This window comes from Penicillium hordei, assembly GCF_028827395.1.
Source record: "Penicillium hordei strain IBT 12815 chromosome Unknown utg000005l_segment0_segment0, whole genome shotgun sequence".
NCBI lineage: Eukaryota > Fungi > Ascomycota > Eurotiomycetes > Eurotiales > Aspergillaceae > Penicillium > Penicillium hordei.
The window spans coordinates 4,495,312-4,504,807 of record NW_026623146.1 but is presented as its reverse complement, the minus strand read 5'-3'; the positions used below and the strand labels follow the sequence as shown (position 1 = coordinate 4,504,807).

At 48.5% G+C, this 9,496-nt stretch overlaps 3 protein-coding genes across 3 annotated transcripts; 1 reads left to right on the top strand and 2 right to left on the bottom strand.

Annotated features, from left to right (window-relative positions):
* Positions 1–1,514: 1,514 nt before the first annotated feature.
* On the bottom strand, positions 1,515–2,078 carry N7537_010510 (uncharacterized protein; the record flags this gene model as incomplete). Its single annotated transcript, XM_056901564.1, has 2 exons — positions 1,515–1,895; positions 1,956–2,078. 2 exons carry the CDS (start codon positions 2,076–2,078, stop codon positions 1,515–1,517), a joined length of 504 nt encoding a protein of 167 aa, XP_056750232.1.
* Positions 2,079–3,778: 1,700 nt separating this feature from the next.
* Positions 3,779–4,553, top strand: N7537_010509 (uncharacterized protein; the record flags this gene model as incomplete). The annotated part of the gene is made up of 2 exons (XM_056901563.1): positions 3,779–3,958; positions 4,023–4,553. 2 exons carry the CDS (start codon positions 3,779–3,781, stop codon positions 4,551–4,553), a joined length of 711 nt encoding a protein of 236 aa, XP_056750231.1.
* A 3,390-nt stretch (positions 4,554–7,943) lies between these two features.
* N7537_010508 (uncharacterized protein) lies at positions 7,944–8,624 on the bottom strand (the record flags this gene model as incomplete). Its single annotated transcript, XM_056901562.1, has 3 exons — positions 7,944–8,148; positions 8,216–8,233; positions 8,290–8,624. 3 exons carry the CDS (start codon positions 8,622–8,624, stop codon positions 7,944–7,946), a joined length of 558 nt encoding a protein of 185 aa, XP_056750230.1.
* Positions 8,625–9,496: the final 872 nt, after the last annotated feature.

The following is a 9,496-nucleotide window of genomic DNA, read 5'->3' as shown; positions in this document are numbered from 1 at the left end:
ACTGCAACAGTTGTAGCATCTAACTCTACATCACGGCGAGTCACGGTGAGTCACGGTGTGTGAGGACGCTCAGAACTGCAACAGTTGTAGCATCAAACTCTACATCACGGCGAGTCACGGCGAGTCACGGTGTGCGGAGAGCTTCTGACACTGGGGCAGACTTGGGCTTTTATGGTCCTCGTGCGGCATTCGACAAAGACCACATATGCAACTCGAGAGCCCCGCCTGACCGGCCTGCGAATGAAACGAACTGCTTGCCCAGCCCCCCAGCTGGGGCAGGGTGATGCACCACAACAGAAAGTTGATGACGCCAGATCCTGGTCTAGACAAACCTACGCCATGTTTTATCATCACGGATGCTTTACACTAAAATATACGTTTACTTTCTTACCATCGGGACAATATTTCTTGTAAATACACATCTATCTACGGGCCAGACCCACCAACAGTTAATAGGCTCCCAAGTCAATTTAAGAACGTGGAAATTAAATAAACCAGTCTATCGCAGCTTCTCGGTTATCTGATACCAACTAAACAATGAACCGGGAATTTCTAGCAGAGGTACTCCGCCCAGGTGCAATCCTAGTTACTACAAGTGTGCCGGGCATTCGGTTATTTTTTAATTTCCATCCTAGTCAACGCACACAACTTACTCTCTGTTTTTATGTGGCCATCAATTTGGCCGCGCAAATATGATGTTTCGGGAACCCAACGCCTCCAACAACGGATGATGGTGATGACCGACAAAACCCCATTGTGGGAAAGTTGGTGAATCCGATTTCAAGTGTTTATCAAGTAGTACATTTGCTCTCATTCATTTCCCCAAGCACTTCTTTTACTCCAACTGCAAGGTCAGAATGCTTCATCCCAACACGGTTGTCACCTTACTGTTTGTGGTTCTTCTTTGGCTGCTTAGTTTCCTAGCGAGTACAGTTAGGCTTCGCTACGGGCCGCATTTTATGGCCACCCGGTCGGGAGGTCTTTACCTACGTAAACGGCCTCTAATACTAAGTTTTTATTGTAAGACTTAGGTACTATTGGGATAAGATATAAAATATAAAATAAAATAATGAGTTCAAAGAATAACATTCGTTGGTTTTAAAAGGTCTTGTAATTTGATCTAAAACTTAACGAAATCGTGATGCGTTCGCAACAAGTATAGATATATATTTCTCAGAAACACGTTGAACATACGCACTCACGTACAAAGTCCTATCCACCCATCATACCAATGTAACCAATATAATTACCTTATGCTTAGAGCATTATATACCAGAATACAGTGTTATTAATTATCTACACTATAAGTCGTAGTTGAGGTAAGATGGTTGAGACAGGTAAATAACACGATAGATTTCCAGAACTAGTTGAACCCCCTAATTGGGACGCTTACATAAGCCGGTTGGCTGAGCACGGGCGCCCCGTGCTAAGCTGTTCCCCCGTGGCAGTGACTAAGGATATACACTTCACAATGAATCTCCGTCGTGCGGCAACTGACGCTCGTACCTTAGTGGCTATGGAATGCCTCCGGCACGTGTACCTGATTGTGGAATATTGGCTGTTTTGACAACAGAAGGACCCTTGACGTGACGGTTTTGCAAAAACTTTTGCATGCTCTCTTTATAACGTTGATGGGATTCCTCCTGCAGCATCAGTTGTTCACGTAGCTGCCGAATCTTGACCTTGTCTTGGTCATGTTGAATTATAAGCCGCTCGTTTTCTTCCTGAAGCTGTTGCGCTCGATTCACGCTTCCCCGTGCCCTTTTTGTCCTGCATTGGCCTGGGCGGTGCTGGGTGGCGGACACTGCGGTAGAATGGCCGGACGTAGCTCCTGTCCACTCTGGGCTTTGCGTTTTTGGGAGAGCCTGTGCCCGATATGTCGCCCGTGGACAATTCTAGTTGAGAAGGTGTTAGGAGTGCGATCAGACACAGCCGGGTGAAAATTGTCGACTTACGAGCATTGCATTTCGATGGACAGCGGCAGGCAATGGAGAGAGCTGAACATGGGTAGGGCCCATAGAGTTCTTGAAGCCAATGCTGGGAGCCTGTGGCCGTGAACATGGGCTGGGACGGGCCATTGCTGGTAGGCATACGCTTCTATCGAGAAGCACACGGAGGATGGGGGAAGAAGTCCGAGCTCCGGCGAGGAATGCGAAAGCCAATTGATGGGGTCAGACACGTGCCGAGCTCAGTCATCCCGCCCTTCCGCGAGATTCGGGGCCTATCAATATTGGGGTCGAGTGGTGCGAGTGTATGTGACTTCCATAGTACCTCACGGAGTGACCAGTGGCTGACTGGGGAACCGGATCAATCGATAGCCGTGTTTAGGATCCTGACTCTGAGCCGACCACAACAACCGCGAGAGGTCAGATCCACTGCCGTTGTCGGCAGCAAACCTAAATTGTAGATGGTGAATCGGATGTCAGAGCTCGAACCTTTACCTCGTGCGTCGTGGTTCGCGCATTCTATCCCTCCCGCCTGCGGACCCAGAGGCCGCCAGGCAAGGCAAATTTAACCGTCTTTCTTTTTTTCATTTAGCAATAAGCTTGGATACAATGAACTACATTAGCGAACTCCTCATTCGGTTGCCTATACATTTATACTGTAATTGTACCTAGCGGACTGACAGTAACATAAAAATCCGAGCCCGTAATTAATTCCATCGGGGTACAGGCGGGGCGAAAATTCAATAGCGCAATATGCAGATCCACTTCCAACCGTTGGTGGATCGGAGATGGACCTCCAGAGTATTGATCGACGGAGACAATTAATTGTTGTATGGCTCATGACCGGTAATATGTTCGCATGATTCTATGAGCCGTTGAATACTCCAGAGTTATGATGACATCTAGGACAAATGGGTAGCGGGCGGGTTGGCCATACCTCTATTGACACCCAGAAAGTAGCGCTAGAGCTCGGTATGCAAATGGTCAAATTGTGGAGGTAGAGGGTTCGTGACTGTAGAAGTGCGCTATTTGATGAATGTCGCTCACCATTTCGAAGCTCTAGCTTGATTATCCCGTCGACATCCCTGCAATTTCCCCTGCTGGACATCTTTAGCGACTTAGCTCCCATAACAAGGGCTGCTAGCACCTAACGCCCTGTCTCTATAAAAATGCCAGCTAGAATATCGCGCTGATTAAGGTAGCCTTGGTGAAAGGATCCGTTCGTGTTTCACCTCCTGCCCCCTCTCTTTCACCATTGGCCGAGAATGCATTTGTTGTTGATTCTCTGTCTTACATCTGTGGAGAAATCTCAACACGGGAACACAAATCGTTCTCTTGTATCTTAAACCCTTGGGCCAAATAAACATGCTCACTATGATACCACAAGATACCCTCCAAGGCAGATGATGTTTATTCTCCTCGTTTTGGATCGATTATTCGCAACCCCTCGCCGATGCGGTTAGCATAAAGGTGAGTGTCTTGACAAGTCATTCCCACCGCTTGGGACACAGCCATGGTAGAGTGTCCTCCATATTTTACACAGAGCGGTTGAGTTGGGCATGTTCTTTACTGCCTCCACCTCTTATTGTGGGTCAGTGGGTTTGACGCTTTTCTTTATCCGGTCAGGCCTAAAGCCGAGGCGCTGGGGGTGTGATTAAACGCGGCGGCAACAAAGTGTGTATGTGACCTGGTTATTATCGCGAATACCTATATATTTGAGTCTTCTTTTGCCCACCCCAAGCGACCCGACATCCACCTAATCTTGGTCTTCTTCGTTTGTTTTGTTCAGTGCGGAATTTTGTTTTGCGATATCCGCCGAATCATCGCTCATTATGCCGAAGATCCCAACTGCATCGCGTAATCCCAATCCTGCTGTGCAACCTCCCACCAGAGCTGCTAGAAAGCCAGCAGGGGCTGGAACGTCTGCTACCCGCGTGCGACCTTCGCCGTCGAGTGCCAACATTGTTGAATCCAACCGCACCCCACGCGAAGTCCAGCCCCAGCGAGCATTGGTATGTCAATCGCATAGTCTTTCCTAAGGATGGCGGTTTACTAACATGCCCATCTGATACAAAGCGGGCACACGCTTCCCAGTCGAACAACCATGATGAGAACAACCATGATGATTGTATCAAGTGGCTTGAAGCAGCCGAAGAGGACCATCAGAACCGCACTGCCAGGCTGAACGAAAACTGTCAGCAACTTGTCGCGGAAAAAGCCCAGTTGTCCGCGCAAGTTCGGCAGCTTGCCTTGGAAAAGCAGAAATATGCGGAGGAGTGTCGTCGGCTGAAGGGTGAAAATCGTACATTGGAAGATAGCCTGAAGACAGCGACCTCGCTTGACCAAATGCCACGGGACGAATACAAACAGGCCTTGAAGGAACTTCAGACCTCCCTGGCCGACCAGATCACGGCCAAAATGAACGAGAGCGACAATGTATACTTTTCCACTCTCTTACCTTCACCCAATGCGGCTCAAACCTGGCAAGACCAAGATGCCAACTATCTGCTTGGCCCTTCAGACATCCCGGCACAACCCCTTCAGGGATACTCTTCGTCCAGCCTGCCCACAATTCCCCACATCGATCCATATGCGCATCTGCCCTGAGCAGCATCATGGTTGCTGAATGATATGCGGAGTGGGGGCGTGCTCTAGAGATCTTGTCACATAGTTGGTCAACATTGAATTCTAAGTACAAGTTCTGTCCATTACGTAGATCGGCTTTTCAGTGTACAAACCACCTAGCGCTGCGAGGCGTCCCTTAGGCACCGGAGACTGAGAGTCTACTAGGCCGATCTTCTGAAACCTCTGCGGCCGCGACCGTTGGCTTGACGCTAATCACAAAGAACCATATCTAAGAAAACGGCGAACGAAATACTATTTTGGTGATAATCTTGTACTTCGTCGTATGTCTCCGATTGGATGTCGATCTCCGTCCAGCTGGATCGAACCAGGCATGGGAGTCTTGCGGCCCCATTGGTGCGACAGTCTCCTGATGACATACATGAATTTTCTGTGCTCGGACTTCCCCCAGATACGGCTTAGAGGATATTTTACCTCTCCCTAATTGGGTCGAAGAATCACCTAGACCCACATATTAGAGGCTGGCCAGAAGATCTTCAGGGGTTGAGAAAACACACCAGGTATTCAACCATTACTTTTACGGTACACTTGCGAGTAGACTGCGACAACGCCCACCAAAGTGGAGACACTTTTAGCGTCGCCAAGACAAATGCGGGCACTCTTGGCAAAGTGGATACTGCCAAGATTTGATTATGTACATAAAATAGCCTAATAGGGTAATTTTTGCATTAATTTTGCATAACGGTGGGCGATGGGCGTCAAATTTCAAAAGGCCCACGGGCCGTGGACACTTTCTAGTGCCCATGAACGGGCGATGTCGCAGTCTACTTGCGAGATGGTGGCCTAAGAGCCGATCACGATGGAGCGTCACTTATATCAATATCTCGTAATGAAAATGTCGGAGCTTCTGAGGGGCAACCGTTGAGGTCAATACAACAGAACAAAGCTAGAATTCAAAGAAAAAGCCAAGCCCGTGCTTGATCGATCTCACCGTTATGCCGGCATCTCCCGCGTCTCATCCTACGTGCACGCGGCGGGCCGCATATCATTTAGTGTTTTCCCGCGGAGCGCTCGCTTAGAGTTTGTGATTGCATTACCACAAATTGTTCAGTTCCTTTTTCTCTCCACATCTCTATTGACGAATGGGAACATTTTCACGAAACCCGACTTGCCTGAAAGTTTGGGCTCCCTATTTAAGGAGATCGGGTTCTTGTCCGGTGTACTTTTTCCTAAATCTCAACCAATCGGGCGCCTCGACTGGTAAGAGTTGATCCGCCTAGGGAAATTGGATAGGAGTGGTTGTGTTCCTATGGATTTATGCTTATATGACCGGCGAAAGAAAATTTACCAAACTGGCTCGGTCTTTATGTCGCTATCTCGGTCAGCAATTGAGTGAGGAAGGATATAGGAAAATGGAAAACAAAAGGTTAGGGTCTCGGATATTGTATACGCAGGTCCCGGGGTGTATGTCTTCTGCAGCAAGTCCTACGAAACTGTCACCACTAGACACAAAATCAACGATGATCTAGCTATAGGCCGATTAAGCCCGGACCCACACTATAGCCGTAAGGAAATTTGGGAAATAACCCCCGCTAATGTCACATGCTGTTGTGGAATTTATTTCTGCTAGACACCTAATCTAAATCGCAAGATTTTACTTCCGGGGCCCCGGAAGGATGCGGGCCGGTGGCTGATCAGCCTATCAAAGCCAGAGTTTGAATTGATCGCCCTAGCCATGGTCTCATCCGCGGAAATTAGCCGCGCTGTACTCTCCACTTGTACCTGACTCTCTGAAAATTCATCTTGATGGACTCGTTTCCCTCTCACAGAAAAGATGGAACCTTAGTGACCAAGCGAAATCGTTCCTTAGATCTGGGAGTAGGGAGGATTGCTTAGCGACGAAGCTTGAACTGTTGGAGGGAAAGAAACAAACACCCCCAACTCATCTGCCTAGGGGCAGTTCCCCACAATACAAAAGGGGTATGGCACACGGCATGGGGCGAGCTCCGTAAATATGTTAGTCTACGCTTGCCGATTGGCTGGGAATTTATTAATTTGTCCAATAAAAAAATAGAAAATAAAGGACAAAAGAGATATTAAAAAGAAGACGGGTGACGTGACGGGGGAACTCGCTGTTGTATTTCACCTTCCAAGTTCCAACGCCTCGTGGTGCGAGGCGTTGTGCTCCCTTTAGGAATTCTTGGCATATACCAATAACTTTATCGTGTCCTACTTTATCTTCAGTTCTCTCGACTGGGAGCACAAATGATAGCATTTCGCCTTACGGAGCGATATAACACCACGGAACAAGATCGGCGGGGATCATCCGTATCGGGGGCCAGCTAATGTTCTAGATTTTTGGCAGCTATCGATCGGTTATGATGCTCAGCACAGTCGCATAGACTGGCATATCGACTAGATGGGGCAAACTTTACGAAAGCGGCCACCGGACTTAGCCGAGATTTCACAAGTGCACCTTGATATATGCCTTAGTATTAGCGCTGTAAGAGAAGTACAAGCCGACAACTCCGTTTTCCAATATCAACCACCTTCCCCAGGGCGGGGAGGAGGGGACGGCACAGCACCGGTCCAGGGCGGGTTTTCTACGACAAGCGGAGCTTAGGATCTCCGTATCTAGCGGACGCTCTGCGCTGCCGTATGCTGGCGGTCCACAGACCTAAAAGGAACTAATTTTACGTGGGCTAAAGCATATAAGCTCGGTATAGTACGCACGAAGATGCATATGTAGCAGGACAGGGGGCTCATTAAGTATAAAATCTGTTGGTAGTACAGTCTCAGCGATCACTGTGAGATGCTCCCGTCCGAGGCCCATTAAAATGCCGACATACCAATACCAGCACGATACTATTGCAGGGGGAGATAAAAAGGAAAGTCGTACCGGCCGGACCGGGCAAGCCGAGACCGTTTATAGATACGTGGTTTTCGAATCGTTTCCCCCTCTTATTAGTGTAATATTCGCATTGCGCCGGGAACAATGCACCATCTCCCCGGCGGTAGTTCTTCATGCGACGAACGGTTCGTTAAACGCGCTAGCGCGAGGATCGACATATAATTTGTAATAGGGGTGGTTTGGGAAGAAATGGCTTTGCGACATTCCTGTCATTTCTGGTTTTGCGATTGGCATCTCGCTTAGCCTATTTTGCTATGGGTAAATACAAAAGCGGTAAAGACATGCGGACGCCACACGCGTAATAACCCTCCGATCTAGGTAGGCGGGCCGTTTGATTCCACCTCTCCCCGGTCCAGTTATCACCGTTTCCACACACGTTACCGATTCTAGATTGGGGGTGAAGCTCAGTGGCGCTTTGTATCAGCTGACTCTCGAGTTGCATCAACTCCCTAGCAGCATAGACCTTGCGGGTACTGCTACCTCGTTCCTCGCTTTTCCTTCCCTTATTCTGCCACACGCCTGGGGGGGCGTCCGGGTCTTCGCCCAGTGCCTGGGCTATCTTTGGATAGAGAATTCAGTTGGTCTTTCAACATAGCCACTTCTTCTTTGAGCGCCGAGATTTCCTGGAATGCTCCCTGTATGGTCTCCATGCCTCGTACAATCTCGTCGTTCCAGCGATTTTGTTCATCGAGCTGTATTTCCACGTACCTGGAAATTCCATTAGCATATCCATATTGGAGCAAGTCTCAAGCTTTCTTGCCAGGCGTGCACTCACCGAGCTCGGCGGTCTAGACTAGAAAGACATTAGCCTCACTGGTAACTCTAGTATGTAGAGGCAGATAGCCATACTCCTTCAAACACCTCACACACTTGCCAATTGATACGGGAGCATCAGCCTCTCCAGAATGCACCGCTTCTGGACCATCGTCTGCCACGCTTTGGGTATCCATAGCCCAGTCACCCTCGGCTCCATCTCCTGTGTCTTCATCCATCGGGACATGGCTTTCTCCCGCATAGGACCGCGTTTCCAAGTCGTAAGGACAGTCTTCCTCTTGGATTGCAACTGATTCGGGAATGCTCCAGACGTCGAAAGGCTTGGGAAGTTTGGAGGCAAGAGCATCCCGCAGTTGGCTGGAGAACCGACCTGGGTTCTCACAGGAACCAGGATTTTGCAAGATACCCATAGTTTAAGGATCTTGGTCTTGTGGGAAAAGCGAATGGTGGAAAGTTGGAAGGTACAGGAAAGGAATTTATGGCTAGTCCCTCCCACCAGTGATGGGCATCGGACTTGATTTATAGCGCGGATGGAGACAACGATGCAGAGCTTGAACCAATGTAAGGGCTGGAGCTATACACCCTGTGCAATTCGGGTTCGGGCAGGCTTGGCTTTCAGAAACACTACGTACGGGCCTACGGATACAAAAATCATTTGTTGGATAGACCTATGGATAGACCTGCGACGCCGGGTATAGACTACATAACAAAGGGTGCTTAAGTGGGGGGGGAGGGGAATTGGCGCGTAGTAGAGCTTTGATACTACTTTAAGGGACTTCACAGAGAACCAATAGGCCTAGCAAGAAGCCTTTCCTGTCTCATATTTTGCAGTGGGCGGTATGAGTGAATAGCTATCATCCCAGGGAATGTAGGCACACAAGTCGGGCCGTCTACCCTTTGTTCAAGACGCAGCATTTTGTTGATTCATGACCAAGGACCAGAGACGTAAACGAGCCGTTCCGTCCCGGGGAATCGGAGGGGTAAACAAGAGGATATGGTAAAAATTAGTTTGCTGAGCGTCGTGTAAGACTGTAATATGACCAAAACTCTGTCAATTATGATTTTTTTGCAACCCTAGTCGAACCTCACTATGACCACCCCCACTAGAGTAATTCAGGCGGGCATGAAGCAAATTGACCACTCACAATTATACTATCATCATTTGACCATCCTGGTTTAAGGGAAAAAAAAAAAAAAAAAAAAAAAAAAAAAACAAACCAAACCACAAAATCTGAGGTCGTATTAATCATATACCCATCCAACATATCCGGGCAAATTGTAT